The sequence below is a fragment of the Tripterygium wilfordii genome, chromosome 2 (assembly GCF_013401445.1).
Source record: "Tripterygium wilfordii isolate XIE 37 chromosome 2, ASM1340144v1, whole genome shotgun sequence".
Classification (NCBI taxonomy): domain Eukaryota; kingdom Viridiplantae; phylum Streptophyta; class Magnoliopsida; order Celastrales; family Celastraceae; genus Tripterygium; species Tripterygium wilfordii.
In genome coordinates, this window is record NC_052233.1 from 9,017,458 (window position 1) to 9,039,864 (window position 22,407).

Genomic DNA, 22,407 nt, shown 5'->3' on the forward strand with positions numbered 1-22,407 from the left:
ATTTTCATGGGTACTTATGTGTCCATGTGTTTTTTGAGTGGACCTAGATGTCCAAAAGTCTTCTTAAAAGTACCAGTCTGAAATGTTTCTAATAAAAAAAGGGTCAGTGATTGGTTGTTTTCAGCCAACCCAACAAACTAGGAAACTGGGTCTGCAGTGATAAACGAAGTTATTGAACAAGCTTGAGATTTTTTTTTGACTGGGAAAGCCCTAGTCCAATGGTTATTTTATGATCTCTGAGCCAGTTTTAAATTAGACCGGATTATCACAGCTCGAACTATGATGATAGGCGTTTTAGATCAGGTCGATACTCGTGCGGTGGGTAAATGCTTAAAAAAAATAAATATAAAAGTTTGAGAAAAGGACATATCTGATTATCTGCAATGAGTGGAGCCCAATCTATTTTAGGTTCCGTTTATTTATTAGTAAGTAGGGCTAGAACTTGGAGAAGCCCAGTTAGACCTGGCTCGTCCGCAAAGACGGGAAGATTGCCTGTTGGCGGTTCCTTTTATTCTTCACATGCATATTTTTGGCGAGTGAGGATTCGAGTGCAAATTGCGCCTTATGGCGTGGATAACTCGGAAATCAGACTCTGATTTATTCTCTTGAGTCTTGACTTCTGTTTTTGAAATTTGAGAAGATTGAACGCTGAAAGAGAAAACCTAGTTTCAGTGATATCTTCTTGGCTGCGTCAAGCTACTGGAAATGTCTGTCCGTTGCCGTGTTCGTCTCCGGGTGACCAAATATTTCTTATCAGGGTCAAGGTAGTACCTCAAGCTCCAAGCTCACGAGGTGCAAAACAAACCACGTATGAATTCCACAAGTTAATTATTAACAACGGTGGTAGGCAATAGCAAGGTGATCATTTACTTTTTCTTTTGGTTCTTCAGGGATTTTGGAAGGACAAGTAATCCAGCAATGCACCTGCGACAATCTATGAAACTTACAGTCCAACCGGCCAGGTATTATAAATATGTAATTTGGTTTCTTAGAAAGGTAATAGTTGGGATATGGTCTTGCTTTGGAAGTATATATATTTTTTTATTTGTATCTCTTGAACAAATTTATTTGTTTTGTCTACACTCTACAGTATATTTATTGATTAGGAGATTCTTATGGAACTTTAATTAAATTTTGTTTAATAGCAGTCAAACCTGATGATAACAAAAATCACCAACCTCTACCTACAAATTTTTATTTGTTTGTATCTTTTGAACATATTTTTCTGTGTTGTGTATGCTATATGTTCCTCCTGATTAGGAGATTCTTATGGAGACTTCAAATTCTATTTAATAATAGTCCAATCTGATGACAAGAAAGTTCATTAGAAAACAATTTATTATGAACCCACTATTACTGGCTTGGCTCCAAGTGATTAAACAGCTGATAGAAGGGTATGTCGTTTAATCCTGGAGCAGTTACAGGGCTTATGTTACAGCACAGGAAATTTCCCAAAGGGCTCCAAGTGGCTTATCCATCAAATTTCACTAGCTCTTGGGGGCACAAAATTCAGCTGCTTTAACACATTTTAAGGTGATTTTATAATTTATACAATTAATGGAATGATGTTTTAAGCAATTTCTACTAAGTTGTTTGAGCTACTTCAGGATGCTTTTTCCAGGATAATTATACGAGCTTTTCTCCACAACAATTGCCACTGTTTCAGTGCATTTGCAAATTTTTGTGATAATTTCTCATAATATATGGTCTTTGACATTATTTTGACTCTGGAAGATAACCAAACAACGGTATCTTCTATTTCTAGTTCCCAGTCAAAACTTGCATATTCTCTCCAAAACATGCATATACCAGGACTCAATTAATTAAACAAGATTGTGAACCATAATCATTCAAATTAGTTTTTAAAAGATTGCACATATATAAATATAAATATAAATATAAATATAAATATATATAACTATATATATATATATATATATATATATATATGGATGGGGTAGCATCTAGTCGCTGGAATATTCTTAAGGGTTTCTTTGTAATGCTTAATCTACTTTTTTGTCTCTCTTGCTGTAATTAGTAATAAATTTGCTTTTTCTCATTATAGTTCACTTTTGGTGTTTTTTAATAGTAAGGGTTTCATTCTCATTCCTAATTGCATAACTAACTTTCGGGGGACTATTATCAGGCCTGGATAAAGGCCTTGGAGAGAAGGATGAGAGAGAACTTTTTTGAAGCATTTGGAAAGGTCATTGTAGTGTCTGCTTTGGTTGGTGGCTTGGAAACTTATGCTTTGCTCCTTTCATTGGGAAAATGTAACCTCTTAACGCGCTACCACATACATTCGGGGGTCAGTAAGAAAGAACAAAAATTACCCTTTTTTGAGACATTGATCCAACTGTAAAATGCTGAGAGATAGACATTAGACAAGACTTTATTGAGTAGAAGCAAGTGAAAAAACATTTAGAAAATATGCTTTGAATATGAAATCAATGGGCATGCTGCGCGCGTGCGTTTTTTATTTGGGGAATATCAGTAGAGTCATGGTGCAGAAAGAGGGAGACTTCCTTTAAGGAATGATGAAAACATGGTGAGTGCACGTTCCGGTTGATCTCTTGGAACCATGAGCCCTGCTCCTCTAACTGTAGCTAACGTCAACCCTTCATATGCAACTACATACCCTCCAACCTGTTGCCATGCAAAGTTTATAATATTTCATGTCACTAATCCAGTGAAGAAGATATAGGGATAACACCTCTTCGAGCTGTTGCTTTTATTTCTAAATTTAGTTTTTATTTTCCTTACTCAAAAATAAAATAAAAATTTGTTGTTCTGCTGTGAGGAATAATTTTACTTTAGAAAGCTTATGAATTCACATGCCTTTGGCTAACCCGTCATAGTTATTTTCTTTTTGTTCCAATTTTTAGAGCATGGTTTTTCTCGTCTCAATTGCATATGCCTCTGCAGTGAATACACTGTAAAAGAGTTCCAATGCTGGAATCTTAATCTCCATGAATACATTAGACCCAGTGGTTCTGAGTTAAATGATAGCATGGCTTCAATTTTTTGTAAAACTTCATACACTAGTCTTTGAACAAAAGGACATGTGACGTGTCCACAGATGCATGGTTTTCTGTATCAGCTCAAGCTAGCTCATATAAAAAACTACTGTTCGAATCAAAATTCGTGGAGTTGAACTAACTTGTGGTAGTTATTGTCATTTTTTGGGGCACACTGTTCTGATGTGGAGGGAGGGGATCAAAAGAAAGCAAGAAAGAGGAAAATTGAGTCAGTGATATTATATTACTACCTCGTTATTGATGTTCCAAGGATGCCAAGCAGTCTTGATAGGAAGATTGAGGCTGTCTATTGAATACCTGGATGATGTAATTGGCACTTGAGCATCTAGATCTCCGCTGCAAAGGTAATATCCGATTGTTAAAACATTTGTTGACTCATTTCTGAACTTTGCCCTAATATTGTCAATAAATTACCAAATGATAACATTCTTCTTCATTGTATTTACATTAGATGATATGTTTAGTAGTCATAATTTATTTAAGTTTATCATACCTATATATCCACACTCTCATGCCATCCCTCATGAGGTTCTTAATGATGGGTAGGATAGTTGTTGGACTATCAATCCATTTCGTGATTTTTCCGCTGCTCAATCATACATTAGAATATATGTAAGTCATATTCGTATAATTATATCTCAAAATTGGGACATGCTCGAACTGGTGAGTACCTGCAGCCGCTCCATGTTATCTTATTTGTGTGGAGTGCCATTTGCACCTCTGGAGTGTTCAAATAAGACTCGACGTAGAAGTCTGAACAAGGATCATTATCATGGACCTATTTAAAAGAAATATCTTAGACTAATTGGACCTTGTAGGTGTTAATAAAAAGCTATACGAACGTCTTGCAGCTCAAGATTCTAGAATCAAAACTTACTGATGTTAGTATTGGTTTCTAAGAGGAAGACAAATTTAAGATTGCAACTACTTTAAGAAAGTACTAAATGTATCGAAATCTTGGAACACTTACAGAACCGGTTGAGCCTTTCTTCGATGAAGGTTTAAGGCAAAGTGGAGCATAGATATTGTAAATATCAATGTCTCCCGTCTCGTTTGAGGCCTTTTCTGTATAGTACATACATTCATTTGAATATACTTCTTTCGCAAAATCACAATACTGGTGGATGGCTTCAATGGTTTGATCTGAGATCAAGGCATGTGTCCACCAATGATCAAAGATCCCTTTGATGTTCGTATAATCATCAATCCATGCATTTCCGATCTGCATACATATCATCCTAGTTAGGACTGATAAGACAATAATTACTTTTGCCTTTCATATGTAAATTTTTAAGCAAAGAAGATGTCTATTCAAACTTTTTATGAACATACAGCAATGCCTTTGAGATTAATGACAGTTTGTTGCGTGTATTTGTTGTTGAGCATAATGGTATACGCAAGCTGAGGCACATAATGACCAGCATAGCTCTCTCCTGTAATGTAAAAATCTCGGGATTTGTATTGTGGGAACCTTTCAAGCCAGTTGACAAGAAAGGTATAGGCATCAGCTGCGGTAGTTTTATCTCCGGAGCGGTTATAATCAGATCGTGTATTTGAATAAGAAAAGCCTACCCCTGCTGGTGATTCCAAGAATATTACATTTGCCACTGCCATTGATCACAGAAAGAGTGAGTGTGATTTTCTAATATTTTAGAACAAATTATGAATTCGGAGTCTATGCTAGATAAGAAAATTCTCCTTACCGTTGTTCCATGCATAGTCGTTGCGGAACAATGTTTTGCCATCACTATTTACTCTGAAGGGCCCTAGTTCAGTCATTGCTCCATACCCAAATGAAGAACATCCAGGTCCTGTTATCCCAGGTATCATCCATTGACAAAGCTATCAGATTATGAAACTCTACTTCCTTCAACATATGCATATATTAGTATTCCTCTTTAAAAGACTCGAAAAAGGCTCATGCCAACGGAGTTGGAAATATGTGTTAGACAGATGAAATCTACGATGCTTTTACATGATAATGATGTTCACATCATGTAAAATATGTTACCATAGTATACAGTAAATATAGTTGCTGACAAAGTTAAATTATGCATTTTGACATAACTGCATGATGAAAGGGACAATGATGATAGAATGTCATTAAAGCCTAATACCTCCATTTAACCACAAAACCAATGGCTTGGTCGAAGAGTTTTGTGGGGACTCAACAAAGTAATAAAAGAGTGCTCTGCCCGCTTGTGGATCTACTGTGACATAGCCTGCATACTGCTCAAAATCCACACCAATTGGTTGCCCCGGCAACGCATAAATCTTGTTCAATTGCATCAAGCCTTCTTGAGGGCCAATGTACACATTGGAGTAGTTTTTTGCGGCATGTAACTCTTGCCAAGGATGTGCAAGAGAACGATATTCTGATCTTTTGAATTCCAGAAATTTGTATAGCGTCTCACCCTGGTTGGCTTCGCAACATATAAGAAAAGCTGCAAGGCAGGAATAGCATAGTAGCCATGTAGAGAGTTTAAGGGTTAGCTTCATCATCTTGATGCCCTCTTACCATGGCACTGCGCTTCATAATTCTATTTATAACAACATAGTATGGCAATAACAAAGTTATTTGATTTGTCTTTTGGTTCTTCAGGGATTTTTTAAAGGTCAAGTAGTTCAACAATGTGCTGGTGACAATCAACACTCAATGAGACATTGACCAGCTGGCCTGGTATTCAAAAATGTACCTTGGTTTCTTAACAATGTAGTATTTGCCGGATGCTTATTGCTTTGGAAGTATTTAATTACTTTCTCTTCTTTTGTATCTGCCGGACCTGATTACAAGAAAATCACCAGCTTGTGCTGATTAGAAACAAAAAATATTGAAAATTTTCTTAGGATTGTTCGACTGCGATCGATTCTTAATCAATTGTAGTATGTGAAGTGGACAAAAGATGGCAGAACAATAACGCCCGAGGTTTTACAAGAAGTCCTAAAACACAAGTTCTGGCTTCTGAGTAACTTCTTGTTTAAGAGGGACCAATTTTAACCACAACTTTTGTTATATATATATACCATAATAGTATTCCTTGGGTCTGGTGTAAACATTATGCTTCTTTAGGTCAATTTTGACTCGTAGATGTTGAAACGAGATGAACTTTTCTTGTATGTGAATGTGCATGTATACGTAATATCATCCTACTTCCTCCTCGAAACTTATAGGCCATTGATGAATCTTACAGCTGTTGGGAGTTCAAGTAGCAAGATATGAATTAGTTAGCAGTTTAGACGATGTGGGTGAAGAGTTTGAAACTCTATTTGCGCAAAATACCCATGATTTGGCTATCGCATGGCAAGATGGCATGCTCAAGGAGTTGTAGGGCGGAAAGTTTTTGGATACCCTTGTTCTAGTTAAATTGGGCTGGATCGATATTTTTTGGCCCATTACCAATAGTTTTTATTTTTGGTAATTGAAGAACCACCCAATGCAACATGCCCTTTGGAGTTTGGAGTTTCAACAGATGAGTGGGCATAAGCTTCGGGCCATCAGAACAGTTCGTAACAAGCTCACGATAGACGAAATTGGATTGAAACCCATGTGGGTGAGATAGGGCTCCTAACCACATCTCGAAAGTGGACAAGCTCATGTAACAAGGAAATACTCTTTGTTGGTTCGAACTCTCGACCTTAACGTCATCCATTTTAAGTCTACAAAAAAGTGTGGTTGTAGTTAGTTTGGCTGTAACTAGTTGTAATTATAGGCTTACAACCCAAATCCCTCCAAATAATGTTTTTATTTTTTGTGTTATTAGAATTTAGTGTTTAATGTTTAGGATTTTGGGGTTAGGGTTAAGGATTTATGGTTTAATGTAGTAGTTAGGATTTAAGGTTTAGAATTTGGAGTTTAAGGTTTAGGTTTAGGATTTAAGATTTTTTTTTTTGAAAACCTTCTATATTCAATATTAGAATGATCAAAATACACAATAACAAAAAAAGAAAAAAAAACACTAAAAAAAGGATTTATGAGTGATAACTAAAAAAAAGTAATAAACGAAGTTATTGAACAAGCTTGAGAATCCGGGTACGAGGACATGAGCGGAGCCCAATCTGCACTATAGCCTTGTAGGTTCCGTTTATTTGTTAATAAGCTGGGCCAGAACTTGGAGAAGCCCAGTTAGCCCGTTCGCAAAGACATGTAGATTGCCCATTGGCGGTTCCTTATTCTTCATATGTAATTTTGGCGAGCGAGGATTCGAGTGCAAATCGCGCCTCATGGCGTGGATAACTCGAAAATAAGACTGATTCATTCTCTTGACTTCAATTTTTGAAATTTGAAAAGATTGAAACGCTGATAGAAGAAAACCCTAGTTTCAGTGATATCTTCTTGGTTGCGTCAAGCTACTGGAATATCTGTCCGTTGGCATGTTAGTCTCCGAGTGACCAAAGCTTTCTTATCAGTGTTAAGGGTAGTACCTCCGGTTCCAAGCTCACGAGGTGCAAAACAAACCAGGTATGGCTTCGGCAAGTTAATTATTAAGCATTTCAATTGCATCCCTAATTGCATATATAAATTTTGGTAGATTTGATAAGGTCATCGTTAGTTTGGAAACCTATGCTCTGCCCTTTTAACCCATTTGAGTGCCGCTACATACTCCTATCAGTTGCGAAGAAAAGATGTTACTATTTTAAAACAGTGATTAAATGCAATAGATTGACAACTGAGAAGGCTTAAGTGGAGTGAAGAAATAAGTGAGAAAAAAAATTTCAGAAAATCCATTGTGAACACAACTTTATTTTCTCTCTTGCTGTAATTAGTGCTTAATGTTCTTTTTTTCATTATAGTTCAATTTTGGTGTTTTTTAATAGTAAGGGGTTCATTTTCATTCCTAATTCCATAACTAACTTCTGGAGGGACAATTATCAGCCTGGATAAGGGCCCTGGAGAAGAATGAGGGAGAATTTTTTTGAAGCATTTGGTGAGGTCATTGTAATGTCTGCTTTGGTTGATGGCTTAGAAACTTATGCTTTGTCCCTTTCACTGGGAAAATATAACCTCTTCATATGCTACCATATACGTCGAGGTTCAGTAACAAAGAAAAAACACTATCTTTTCGAGACATTGATCCAACTGTAAAATGCTAATAGATTGACATTAGACGAGACTTTATTGAGTAGAAGCAAGTGAAAAAACATTTAGGAAATATGCTTGAATATGAAGTCAATGGGCCCGCTGCGCGCGTGCATTTTTATTTGTGGAATATCAGTAGAGTCATGGTGCAGAAGGAGGGAGACTTCCTTCAAGGAATGATGAAAACATGGTGAGCGCACGTTCCGGTTGATCTCTTGGAACCATGTGCCCTGCTCCTCTAACTGTAGCTAATGTCAACCCTTCATATGCAACTACATACCCTCCAACCTGTTGCCATGCAAAGCTTATCATATTTGATGTCACTAATTCAATGAAGAAGATATAAGGATAACACCTCTTCGAACTGTTGCTTTTATTTCTCAGAAAAAAAAAAGGATGTTCTGCTGTGAGGTATAATTTTACTAATTCACATGCCTTTGGCTAACCAGTCATAGTTATTTTCTTTTTGTTCCAATTTTCAGAACATTGTTTTCCTCCTCTCAGTTGCATATGCTCCGCAGAGCATGCACTGTGAAAGAGTTCCAATGCTGGAATCTTAACCTCCATAAATACATTAAACCCAGTGGTTCTGAGCTACATGATAGCATGGCTTCAATTTTTTGTAAAACTTCATACACTAGTCTTTGAACAAAAGGACATGTGATTTGTCTACTGATGCAAGGTTTGCTGTATCAGTTCAAGCTGGCGCGTATAAAAAAAACTACTGTTAGAATCATATTTCATGGAGTTGAGCTAGCTTGTGGTAGTTAGTGACATTTTGTGGGGCACACCGTTCTGATGTGGAGGGAGGAGGATCAAAAAAAGCAAGAAAGAAGAAAATTGAGTCGGTGATATTATATTTCTACCTTGTTATTGATGTTCCATGGATGCCAAGCAATCTTGATAGGAAGATTGAGGCTGTCTATTGAATACCTGGATGATGTAATTGGCACTCGAGCATCTAGATCTCCGCTGCAAAGGTAATATCCGATTGTTAAAATATTTGTTGACTCATTTCTGAACTCATCCCTAATATTGTCAATAAATTACCAAATGATAACATTCTTCTTCATTGTATTTAGATTAGATGATATGTGTAGTAGCCAGAATATATTTAAGTCTTCAATGAAGAGTAGGTAAAATTTCTCTAGTCCAAATTTGATTATGCTGAAGTTTCTCATACCTGTATATCCACACTCTCATGCCATCCGTCATGAGGTTCTTGATTATGGGTAGGATAGTTGTTGGGCTATCAATCCATTTCGTGATTTTTCTGCTGCTCAATCATACATTAGAATATATGTTAAGTCATATTCGTAGAATTATATCTCAAAACTGGGACATGCTCGGGCTGGTGAGTACCTGCAGCCGCTCCATATTATCTTATTTGTATGGAGTGCCATTTGCACCTCTGGAGTGTTCAAATAAGACTCGACGTAGAAGTCTGAACAAGGATCATTATCATGGACCTATTTAAAAGAAATATCTTAGACTAATTGGACTTGTAGGTGTTAAAAAGCTACGAACGTCTTCCAGCTCAGGATTCTAGAATCAAAACTTGCTGATGTTAGTATTGGTTGCTAAGAGGAAGACAAACTTTGCAAATGAGGCTTCGAAACCAGTATTAATAACACATCATGTATGAAACTATGGGATGTCATAGGAAGCATGTAATTTTAATGCACCATGTGTTATGTATTTGGAGTGGTAAGATTGCAACAACTTTAAGAAAGTACTAAATGTATCGAAATTTTCGAACACTTACAGAACCGGTTGAGCCTTTCTTCGATGAAGGTTTAAGGCAAAGTGGAGCATAGATATTGTAAATATCAATGTCTCCCGTCTCATTTGAGGCCTTTTCTGTATAGTACATACATTCATTTGAATATACTTCTTTCGCAAAATCACAATACTGGTGGATGGCTTCAATGGTTTGATCTGAGATCAAGGCATGTGTCCACCAATGATCAAAGAGCCCCTTGCTGTCCGTATCATCAACAATCCATGCATTTCCAATCTGCGTACATATCATCTTAGTTAGGACTGATAAGACAATAATTACTTTTGCCTTTCGTATGTAAATTTTTAAGCAAAGAAGACGTCTATTCAAACTTTTTATGAACTTACAGCAATGCCTTTGACATTAATGACAGTTCGTTGTGTGTTTTTGTTGTTGAGCAGAATGGTATACGCAAGCTGAGGCACATAATGACCAGCGTAGCTTTCTCCTGTTATGTAAAAATCTCGGGTTTTGTATTGTGGGAACCTTTCAAGCCAGTTGACAAGAAAGGTGTAGGCATCATATGCGGTACTTTTATCTCCGGTGCTGTTATAATCAGATGGTGTATTTGAATAAGAAAAGCCTACCCCTGCTGGTGATTCCAAGAATATTACATTTGCCACTGCCATTGATCACGCAATCAGTGAGTTTGATTTTCTAATATTGTAGAAACAAATTACGAACACGAAGTTTATGCTAGATAAGAAAATTCTCCTTACCATTGTTCCATGCATAGTCGTTGCGGAACAATGTTTTGCCGTCACTGTTTACTCTGAAAGGCCCTAGTTCAGTCATTGCTCCAAGCCCAAATGAAGAACATCCAGGTCCTGTTATCCCAGGTATCATCCATTGACGAAGCTATCAGATTATGAAACTCTACTTCCTTTCAACATATGCATATATTAGTATTCCTGTTTAAAAGACTCGAAAAAGGCTCATGCCAATGGAGTTGGAAAATATGATGAAATATACGATGCTTTTACATGATAATGATGTTCACATCATGTAAACTCTGCGGATCATAGTATATAGTAAATATAGTTGCTGAGAAAGTTCAATTATGCATTTTGACATAACTGCATGATGATAGAATGTCATTAAAGCCTATTACCTCCATTTAACCACAAAACCAATGGCTTCGTCGAAGAGTTTTGTGGGGACTCAGCAAAGTAATAAAAAAGTGATCTGCCTGCTTGTGGATCTACTGTGACATAGCCTGCATACTGCTCAAAATCCACACCAATTGGTTGCCCAGGCAACGCATAAATCTTGTCCAATTGCATCAAGCCTTCTTGAGGGCCAATGTACACATTGGAGTAGTTTTTTGCGGCATGTAACTCTTGCCAAGGATGTGCAAGAGGCGGATATTCTGATCTTTTGGATTCCAGAAATTTGTATAGCGTCTCACCCTGGTTGGCTTCACAACATATAAGAAAAGCTGCAAGGCAGGAATAGCAGAGTAGCCATGTTGAAAGTTTAAGGGTTAGCTTCATCATCTTGTTGCCCTCTTATCATGGCATTGCACTTCATAATTCTATTTATAACAACATAGTATGGCAATAACAAAGTTATTTGACTTGTCTTTTGGCTCTTCAGGGATTTTTTAAAGGCCAAGTAGTTCAGCAATGTGCTGGTGACAATCAACAATCAATGAGACATTGACCAGCTTGCCAAGTATTAAAAAATTTACCTTGGTTTCTTAACAATGTAGTATTTGCCGGATGTTTATTTCTTTGGAAGTATTTAATTACTTTTTCTTCTTTTGTCTTTGCCGGACCTGATCACAAGAAAATTCTCTTAGGATTGTTCTACGGCGATCGATTCTTAATGAATTGTAGTATGTGAAGCGGACAAAAGATGGAAGAACAATAACGCCCGAGGTTTTACAAGAAACCCTAAAACACAAGTTCTGGCTTCTGGGTACATTTTGGTTTATGAGGGACCAATTGTAACCGCAACTTTTGTTATATATATATACCATAATATTATTCCTTAGGTCTGGTGTAAACATTATGCTTCTTTAGGTCAATTTTGACTCGCAGACGTTGAAACAAGATGAACTTTTCTTGTATGCGAATGTGCATATATATATATACACACACACACACGTAATATCATCTTACTTCCTCCTCGAAACTTGTAGGCCATTGATGAATCTTACAGTTGTTGGGAGTTCAAGTAGCAAGCTATGAATTGGTTAGCAGTTTAGACGATGTGGGTGAAGAGTTTGAAACTCAATTTGCGCAAAATACCTTGGATTTGGCCATGGCGTGCACAAGGAATTGTAGGGGCTGGCTCATGTAACAAGGAAATACTCTTAGTTGGTTCAAACTCTCGATCTTAGCGTCATCCATCTTTAGTCCAGAAATAAACAACTGAGTTATTACTCCATGGTTGCCATTAACAATACGATGTCCACAATAGTGCTTGAGCTTCGGACATTGGTGTGTTTTGAATAGATTTATCTGTGGTGTGTTTTTAATAGATTTGTCTGGTTCAATTTATTTTGCACTCATAAATAGGATGGCCAGAATGTCTATAGAACACCCGTTCAAGTTACTACTTGTCAAATTGGGCTTGCCATCCAATTTCTTTTGTAGCAAATGTCATATAATTTTGACCTATTTTTTTAATCCTCTATTTTTTGAAACTGTAAAATTATACAATCAAAATATTAGCATTATATGACGTAGATGGACTTTTTAATGTCTATGTTTTTGTTTGAAACAATAACATAATCATGAACAATAACATTACGCGAGCAAAACGAGACAACTTCTGGTCTCCCTTTTCGTTGGCCATTTTGGACGGAATGTGACTGAGTATTGTGCGTCTCGATGAGGGGAGTCTAACGACGATAGTGATGTAACGAACCGTCGATATTTTCCAATGAATTATATATAGCGAGGATAGTGATGTAATTGACATTTTCATGGGTACTTATGTGTCCATGTGTTTTTTGAGTGGACCTAGATGTCCAAAAGTCTTCTTAAAAGTACCAGTTTGAAATGTTTCTAATAAAAAAGGGTCAGTGATTGGTTGTTTTCAGCCAACCCAACAAACTAGGAAACTGAGTCTGCAGTGATAAACGAAGTTATTGAACAAGCTTGAGATTTTTTTTTGACTGGGAAAGCCCTAGTCCAATGGTTATTTTATGATCTCTGAGCCAGTTTTAAATTAGACCGGATTATCACAGCTCGAACTATGATGATAGGCGTTTTAGATCAAGTCGATACCCGTGCGGTGGGTAAATGCTTAAAAAAAATAAATATAAAAGTTTGAGAAAAGGACATATCTGATTATCTGCAATGAGTGGAGCCCAATCTATTTTAGGTTCCGTTTATTTATTAGTAAGTAGGGCTAGAACTTGGAGAAGCCCAGTTAGACCTGGCTCGTCCGCAAAGACGGGAAGATTGCCTGTTGGCGGTTCCTTTTATTCTTCACATGCATATTTTTGGCGAGTGAGGATTCGAGTGCAAATTGCGCCTTATGGCGTGGATAACTCGGAAATCAGACTCTGATTTATTCTCTTGAGTCTTGACTTCTGTTTTTGAAATTTGAGAACTCTGATTTATTCTCTTGAGTCTTGACTTCTGTTTTTGAAATTTGAGAAGATTGAACGCTGAAAGAGAAAACCTAGTTTCAGTGATATCTTCTTGGCTGCGTCAAGCTACTGGAAATGTCTGTCCGTTGCCGTGTTCGTCTCCGGGTGACCAAATATTTCTTATCAGGGTCAAGGTAGTACCTCAAGCTCCAAGCTCACGAGGTGCAAAACAAACCACGTATGAATTCCACAAGTTAATTATTAACAACGGTGGTAGGCAATAGCAAGGTGATCATTTACTTTTTCTTTTGGTTCTTCAGGGATTTTGGAAGGACAAGTAATCCAGCAATGCACCTGCGACAATCTATGAAACTTACAGTCCAACCGGCCAGGTATTATAAATATGTAATTTGGTTTCTTAGAAAGGTAATAGTTGGGATATGGTCTTGCTTTGGAAGTATATATATTTTTTTATTTGTATCTCTTGAACAAATTTATTTGTTTTGTCTACACTCTACAGTATATTTATTGATTAGGAGATTCTTATGGAACTTTAATTAAATTTTGTTTAATAGCAGTCAAACCTGATGATAACAAAAATCACCAACCTCTACCTACAAATTTTTATTTGTTTGTATCTTTTGAACATATTTTTCTGTGTTGTGTATGCTATATGTTCCTCCTGATTAGGAGATTCTTATGGAGACTTCAAATTCTATTTAATAATAGTCCAATCTGATGACAAGAAAGTTCATTAGAAAACAATTTATTATGAACCCACTATTACTGGCTTGGCTCCAAGTGATGAAACAGCTGATAGAAGGGTATGTCGTTTAATCCTGGAGCAGTTACAGGGCTTATGTTACAGCACAGGAAATTTCCCAAAGGGCTCCAAGTGGCTTATCCATCAAATTTCACTAGCTCTTGGGGGCACAAAATTCAGCTGCTTTAACACATTTTAAGGTGATTTTATAATTTATACAATTAATGGAATGATGTTTTAAGCAATTTCTACTAAGTTGTTTGAGCTACTTCAGGATGCTTTTTCCAGGATAATTATACGAGCTTTTCTCCACAACAATTGCCACTGTTTCAGTGCATTTGCAAATTTTTGTGATAATTTCTCATAATATATGGTCTTTGACATTATTTTGACTCTGGAAGATAACCAAACAACGGTATCTTCTATTTCTAGTTCCCAGTCAAAACTTGCATATTCTCTCCAAAACATGCATATACCAGGACTCAATTAATTAAACAAGATTGTGAACCATAATCATTCAAATTAGTTTTTAAAAGATTGCACATATATAAATATAAATATAAATATATATAACTATATATATATATATATATATATATATATATGGATGGGGTAGCATCTAGTCGCTGGAATATTCTTAAGGGTTTCTTTGTAATGCTTAATCTACTTTTTTGTCTCTCTTGCTGTAATTAGTAATAAATTTGCTTTTTTTCATTATAGTTCACTTTTGGTGTTTTTTAATAGTAAGGGTTTCATTCTCATTCCTAATTGCATAACTAACTTTCGGGGGACTATTATCAGGCCTGGATAAAGGCCTTGGAGAGAAGGATGAGAGAGAACTTTTTTGAAGCATTTGGAAAGGTCATTGTAGTGTCTGCTTTGGTTGGTGGCTTGGAAACTTATGCTTTGCTCCTTTCATTGGGAAAATGTAACCTCTTAACGCGCTACCACATACATTCAGGGGTCAGTAAGAAAGAACAAAAATTACCCTTTTTTGAGACATTGATCCAACTGTAAAATGCTGAGAGATAGACATTAGACAAGACTTTATTGAGTAGAAGCAAGTGAAAAAACATTTAGAAAATATGCTTTGAATATGAAATCAATGGGCATGCTGCGCGCGTGCGTTTTTTATTTGGGGAATATCAGTAGAGTCATGGTGCAGAAAGAGGGAGACTTCCTTCAAGGAATGATGAAAACATGGTGAGTGCACGTTCCGGTTGATCTCTTGGAACCATGAGCCCTGCTCCTCTAACTGTAGCTAGCGTCAACCCTTCATATGCAACTACATACCCTCCAACCTGTTGCCATGCAAAGTTTATAATATTTCATGTCACTAATCCAGTGAAGAAGATATAGGGATAACACCTCTTCGAGCTGTTGCTTTTATTTCTAAATTTAGTTTTTATTTTCCTTACTCAAAAATAAAATAAAAATTTGTTGTTCTGCTGTGAGGAATAATTTTACTTTAGAAAGCTTATGAATTCACATGCCTTTGGCTAACCCGTCATAGTTATTTTCTTTTTGTTCCAATTTTTAGAGCATGGTTTTTCTCGTCTCAATTGCATATGCCTCTGCAGTGAATACACTGTAAAAGAGTTCCAATGCTGGAATCTTAATCTCCATGAATACATTAGACCCAGTGGTTCTGAGTTAGATGATAGCATGGCTTCAATTTTTTGTAAAACTTCATACACTAGTCTTTGAACAAAAGGACATGTGACGTGTCTACAGATGCATGGTTTTCTGTATCAGCTCAAGCTAGCTCATATAAAAAACTACTGTTCGAATCAAAATTCGTGGAGTTGAACTAACTTGTGGTAGTTATTGTCATTTTTTGGGGCACACTGTTCTGATGTGGAGGGAGGGGATCAAAAGCAAGCAAGAAAGAGGAAAATTGAGTCAGTGATATTATATTACTACCTCGTTATTGATGTTCCAAGGATGCCAAGCAGTCTTGATAGGAAGATTGAGGCTGTCTATTGAATACCTGGATGATGTAATTGGCACTTGAGCATCTAGATCTCCGCTGCAAAGGTAATATCCGATTGTTAAAACATTTGTTGACTCATTTCTGAACTCTGCCCTAATATTGTCAATAAATTACCAAATGATAACATTCTTCTTCATTGTATTTAGATTAGATGATATGTTTAGTAGTCATAATTTATTTAAGTTTATCATACCTATATATCCACACTCTCATGCCATCCCTCATGAGGTTCTTAATGATGGGTAGGATAGTTGTTGGACTATCAATCCATTTCGTGATTTTTCCGCTGCTCAATCATACATTAGAATATATGTAAGTCATATTCGTATAATTATATCTCAAAATTGGGACATGCTCGAACTGGTGAGTACCTGCAGCCGCTCCATGTTATCTTATTTGTGTGGAGTGCCATTTGCACCTCTGGAGTGTTCAAATAAGACTCGACGTAGAAGTCTGAACAAGGATCATTATCATGGACCTATTTAAAAGAAATATCTTAGACTAATTGGACCTTGTAGGTGTTAATAAAAAGCTATACGAACGTCTTGCAGCTCAAGATTCTAGAATCAAAACTTACTGATGTTAGTATTGGTTTCTAAGAGGAAGACAAATTTAAGATTGCAACTACTTTAAGAAAGTACTAAATGTATCGAAATCTTGGAACACTTACAGAACCGGTTGAGCCTTTCTTCGATGAAGGTTTAAGGCAAAGTGGAGCATAAATATTGAGGGTATCAATTTGTCCCCTCTCATTTGAGGCCTTTTTTGTATAGTACATACATTCATCTGAATATACTTCTCCTGCAAAATCACAATATTGATGGATGGCTTCAATGGTTTGATCTGAGATCAAGGCATGTGTCCACCAATGATCAAAGATCCCTTTGATGTTCGTATAATCATCAATCCATGCATTTCCGATCTGCATACATATCATCCTAGTTAGGACTGATAAGACAATAATTACTTTTGCCTTTCATATGTAAATTTTTAAGCAAAGAAGATGTCTATTCAAACTTTTTATGAACATCCAGCAATGCCTTTGAGATTAATGACAGTTTGTTGCGTGTATTTGTTGTTGAGCATAATGGTATACGCAAGCTGAGGCACATAATGACCAGCATAGCTCTCTCCTGTAATGTAAAAATCTCGGGATTTGTATTGTGGGAACCTTTCAAGCCAGTTGACAAGAAAGGTATAGGCATCAGCTGCGGTAGTTTTATCTCCGGAGCGGTTATAATCAGATCGTGTATTTGAATAAGAAAAGCCTACCCCTGCTGGTGATTCCAAGAATATTACATTTGCCACTGCCATTGATCACAGAAACAGTGAGTGTGATTTTCTAATATTTTAGAACAAATTATGAATTCGGAGTCTATGCTAGATAAGAAAATTCTCCTTACCGTTGTTCCATGCATAGTCGTTGCGGAACAATGTTTTGCCATCACTATTTACTCTGAAGGGCCCTAGTTCAGTCATTGCTCCATACCCAAATGAAGAACATCCAGGTCCTGTTATCCCAGGTATCATCCATTGACAAAGCTATCAGATTATGAAACTCTACTTCCTTCAACATATGCATATATTAGTATTCCTCTTTAAAAGACTCGAAAAAGGCTCATGCCAACGGAGTTGGAAATATGTGTTAGACAGATGAAATCTACGATGCTTTTACATGATAATGATGTTCACATCATGTAAAATATGTTACCATAGTATACAGTAAATATAGTTACTGACAAAGTTAAATTATGCATTTTGACATAACTGCATGATGAAAGGGACAATGATGATAGAATGTCATTAAAGCCTAATACCTCCATTTAACCACAAAACCAATGGCTTGGTCGAAGAGTTTTGTGGGGACTCAGCAAAGTAATAAAAGAGTGCTCTGCCCGCTTGTGGATCTACTGTGACATAGCCTGCATACTGCTCAAAATCCACACCAATTGGTTGCCCCGGCAACGCATAAATCTTGTCCAATTGCATCAAGCCTTCTTGAGGGCCAATGTACACATTGGAGTAGTTTTTTGCGGCATGTAACTCTTGCCAAGGATGTGCAAGAGAACGATATTCTGATCTTTTGGATTCCAGAAATTTGTATAGCGTCTCACCCTGGTTGGCTTCGCAACATATAAGAAAAGCTGCAAGGCAGGAATAGCATAGTAGCCATGTAGAGAGTTTAAGGGTTAGCTTCATCATCTTGATGCCCTCTTACCATGGCACTGCGCTTCATAATTCTATTTATAACAACATAGTATGGCAATAACAAAGTTATTTGATTTGTCTTTTGGTTCTTCAGGGATTTTTTAAAGGTCAAGTAGTTCAACAATGTGCTGGTGACAATCAACACTCAATGAGACATTGACCAGCTGGCCTGGTATTCAAAAATGTACCTTGGTTTCTTAACAATGTAGTATTTGGCGGATGCTTATTGCTTTGGAAGTATTTAATTACTTTCTCTTCTTTTGTATATGCCGGACCTGATTACAAGAAAATCACCAGCTTGTGCTGATTAGAAACAAAAAATATTGAAAATTTTCTTAGGATTGTTCGACTGCGATCGATTCTTAATCAATTGTGGTATGTGAAGTGGACAAAAGATGGCAGAACAATAACGCCCGAGGTTTTACAAGAAGTCCTAAAACACAAGTTCTGGCTTCTGAGTAACTTCTGGTTTAAGAGGGACCAATTTTAACCACAACTTTTGTTATATATATATACCATAATAGTATTCCTTGGGTCTGGTGTAAACATTGTGCTTCTTTAGGTCAATTTTGACTCGCAGATGTTGAAACGAGATGAACTTTTCCTGTATGTGAATGTGCATGTATACGTAATATCATCCTACTTCCTCCTCGTAACTTATAGGCCATTGATGAATCTTACAGCTGTTGGGAGTTCAAGTAGCAAGATATGAATTAGTTAGCAGTTTAGACGATGTGGGTGAAGAGTTTGAAACTCTATTTGCGCAAAATACCCATGATTTGGCTATGTCAAGGCAAGATGGCATGCAAAAGGAGTTGTAGGGCTGAAAGTTTTGGATACCCTTGTTCTAGTTAAATTGGGCTGGATCGATATTTTTTGACCCATTACCAATAGTTTTTATTGTTGGTGATTGAAGAACCACCCAATGCAACATGCCCTTTGGAGTTTGGAGTTTCAACAGATGAGTGGGCATAAGCTTCGGGCCATCAGAACAGTTCGTATCAAGCTTACGATAGATGAAATTGGGTTGAAACCCATGTGGGTGAAATAGGGCTCCTAACCACATCTCGAAAGTGGGCAAACTTATGTAACAAGGAAATACTCTTTGTTGGTTCGAACTCTCGACCTTAACGTCATCCATTTTAAGTCTACAAAAAAGTGTGGTTGTAGTTAGTGTGGCTGTAACTAGTTGTAATTATAGGCTTACAACCCAAATCCCTCCGAATAATGTTTTTATTTTTTGTGTTATTAGAATTTAGTGTTTAATGTTTAGGATTTTGGGGTTACGGTTAAGGATTTATGGTTTAATGTAGTAGTTAGGATTTAGGGTTTAGAATTTGGAGTTTAGGATTTAGGTTTAAGATTTAAGATTTTTTTTTTTGAAAACCTTCTATATTCAACATTAGAATGATCAAAATACTCAATAACACCAAAAAAAAACACTAAAAAATGATTTATGAGTGATTTTAACTAAAAAAATAATAAACGAAGATATTGAACTAGCTTGAGAATCCGGTACGAGGACATGAGCGGAGCCCAATCTGTACTATAGCCTTGTAGGTTTCGTTTATTTGTTAATAAGCTGGGCCAGAACTTGGAGAAGCCCAGTTAGCCCGTTCGCAAAGACATGAGATTGCCCGTTGGCGATTCCTTTTATTCTTCATATGTAATTTTGGCGACCGAGGATTCAAGTGCAAATCACGCCTTATGGCGTGGATAACTCGGAAATAAGACTGATTCATTCTCTTGACTTCAGTTTTTGAAATTTGAAAAGATTGAAACGCTGAAAGAAGAAAACCCTAGTTTCAGTGATATCTTCTTGGTTGCGTCAAGCTACTAGAATGTCTGTCCGTTGGCGTGTTAGTCTCCGAGTGACCAAAGCTTTCTTATCAGTGTTAAGGGTAGTACCTCCGGTTCCAAGCTCACGAGGTGCAAAACAAACCAGGTATGGCTTCGGCAAGTTAATTATTAAGCGTTTCAATTGCATCCCTAATTGCATATATAAATTTTGGTAGATTTGATAAGGTCATCGTTAGTTTGGAAACCTATGCTCTGCTCTTTTAACTCGAGTGCCGCCACATACTCCTATCAGTTGTGAAGAAAAGATGTTACTATTTTAAAACAGTGATTAAATGCAATAGATTGACAACTGAGAAGGCTTAAGTGGAGTAGAAGAAATAAGTGAGAAAAAAACATTCAGAAAATCCATCGTGAGCACAACTTTATTTTCCCTCTTGCTGTAATTAGTGCTTAATGTTCTTTTTTTTATTATAGTTCAATTTTGGTGTTTTTTAATAGTAAGGGGTTCATTTTCATTCCTAATTCCATAACTAACTTCTGGAGGGACAATTATCAGCCTGGATAAGGGCCCTGGAGAAGAATGAGGGAGAATTTTTTTGAAGCATTTGGTGAGGTCATTGTAATGTCTGCTTTGGTTGATGGCTTAGAAACTTATGCTTTGTCCCTTTCACTGGGAAAATATAACCTCTTCATATGCTACCATATACGTCGAGGTTCAGTAACAAAGAAAAAACACTATCCTTTTCGAGACATTGATCCAACTGTAAAATGCTAATAGATTGACATTAGACGAGACTTTATTGAGTAGAAGCAAGTGAAAAAACATTCAGGAAATATGCTTTGAATATGAAGTCAATGGGCCCGCTGCGCGCGTGCATTTTTATTTGTGGAATATCAGTAGAGTCATGGTGCAGAAGGAGGGAGACTTCCTTCAAGGAATGATGAAAACATGGTGAGTGCACGTTCCGGTTGATCTCTTGGAACCATGTGCCCTGCTCCTCTAACTGTAGCTAATGTCAACCCTTCATATGCAACTACATACCCTCCAACCTGTTGCCATGCAAAGTTTATAATATTTGATGTCACTAATTCAGTGAAGAAGATACAAGGATAACACCTCTTTGAACTGTTGCTTTTATTTCTCAGGAAAAAAAAACCCGGATGTTCTGCTATGAGGTATAATTTTACTTTAAAGCTTATGAATTTACGTGCCTTCGGCTAACCAGTCATAGTTATTTTCTTTTTGTTCCAATTTTCAGAACATTGTTTTCCTCCTCTCAGTTGCATATGCTCCGCAGAGCATGCACTGTGAAAGAGTTCCAATGCTGGAATCTTAACCTCCATAAATACATTAGACCCAGTGGTTCTAAGTTACATGATAGCATGGCTTCAATTTTTTGTAAAACTTCATACACTAGTATTTGAACAAAAGGACATGTGATTTATCTACTGATGCAAGGTTTGCTGTATCAGTTCAAGCTGGCTCGTATAAAAAAAACTACTGTTAGAATCAAATTTCATGGAGTTGAACTAGTTTGTGGTAGTTAGTGACATTTTGTGGGGCACACCGTTCTGATGTGGAGGGAGGAGGATCAAAAAAAAGCAAGAAAGAGGAAAATTGAGTCGGTGATATTATATTTCTACCTTGTTATTGATGTTCCATGGATGCCAAGCAATCTTGATAGGAAGATTGAGGCTGTCTATTGAATACCTGGATGATGTAATTGGCACTCGAGCATCTAGATCTCCGCTGCAAAGGTAATATCTGATTATTAAAATATTTGTTGACTCATTTCTGAACTCATCCCTAATATTGTCAATAAATTACCAAATGATAACATTCTTCTTCATTGTATTTAGATTAGATGATATGTGTAGTAGCCAGAATATATTTAAGTCTTCAATGAAGAGTAGGTAAAATTTTTCTAGTCCAAATTTCATTATGCTGAAGTTTCTCATACCTGTATATCCACATTCTCATGCCATCCGTCATGAGGTTCTTGATGATGGGTAGGATAGTTGTTGGGCTATCAATCCATTTCGTGATTTTTCTGCTGCTCAATCATACATTAGAATATATGTTAAGTCATATTCGTAGAATTATATCTCAAAACTGGGACATGCTCGGGCTGGTGAGTACCTGCAGCCGCTCCATATTATCTTATTTGTATGGAGTGCCATTTGCACCTCTGGAGTGTTCAAAT

The 22,407-nt window shown here is 36.8% G+C and overlaps 2 protein-coding genes and 1 pseudogene across 2 annotated transcripts; all 3 read right to left on the bottom strand.

Annotated features, from left to right (window-relative positions):
• Positions 1–2,499: 2,499 nt before the first annotated feature.
• Positions 2,500–6,688, bottom strand: LOC120010946 (serine carboxypeptidase 1-like). The gene is made up of 10 exons (XM_038861908.1): positions 6,436–6,688; positions 5,735–5,821; positions 5,156–5,482; positions 4,742–4,849; positions 4,371–4,645; positions 4,009–4,260; positions 3,710–3,816; positions 3,532–3,624; positions 3,269–3,374; positions 2,500–2,646 (listed from the first exon to the last, which is right to left on the bottom strand). Exons 1-10 carry the CDS (start codon positions 6,686–6,688, stop codon positions 2,500–2,502), a joined length of 1,755 nt encoding a protein of 584 aa, XP_038717836.1.
• Positions 6,689–8,256: 1,568 nt separating this feature from the next.
• Positions 8,257–11,391, bottom strand: LOC120010955 (serine carboxypeptidase 1-like). The gene is made up of 8 exons (XM_038861919.1): positions 11,007–11,391; positions 10,615–10,722; positions 10,243–10,517; positions 9,881–10,132; positions 9,478–9,584; positions 9,299–9,391; positions 8,982–9,087; positions 8,257–8,403 (listed from the first exon to the last, which is right to left on the bottom strand). Exons 1-8 carry the CDS (start codon positions 11,389–11,391, stop codon positions 8,257–8,259), a joined length of 1,473 nt encoding a protein of 490 aa, XP_038717847.1.
• A 3,885-nt stretch (positions 11,392–15,276) lies between these two features.
• On the bottom strand, positions 15,277–20,145 carry LOC120010962 (annotated as a pseudogene).
• Between the last annotated feature and the right edge of the window lie 2,262 nt (positions 20,146–22,407).

Coding starts and splice junctions, on each gene's coding strand:
- LOC120010946 (XM_038861908.1), bottom strand. CDS start 6,688: ATGGATGACGTTAAGGTCGAGAGTTCGAACCAACAAAGAGTATTTCCT. Junction 5,822..6,435: donor ACCAAAAATAAAAACTATTG/GTAATGGGCCAA, acceptor TCTTGTAATCAG/GTCCGGCAGATACAAAAGAA. Junction 2,647..3,268: donor CTTGGAACATCAATAACGAG/GTAGTAATATAA, acceptor GCATGGCAACAG/GTTGGAGGGTATGTAGTTGC.
- LOC120010955 (XM_038861919.1), bottom strand. CDS start 11,391: ATGATGAAGCTAACCCTTAAACTTTCAACATGGCTACTCTGCTATTCC. Junction 10,518..10,614: donor CGACTATGCATGGAACAATG/GTAAGGAGAATT, acceptor GATCAATGGCAG/TGGCAAATGTAATATTCTTG. Junction 8,404..8,981: donor CATGGAACATCAATAACAAG/GTAGAAATATAA, acceptor GCATGGCAACAG/GTTGGAGGGTATGTAGTTGC.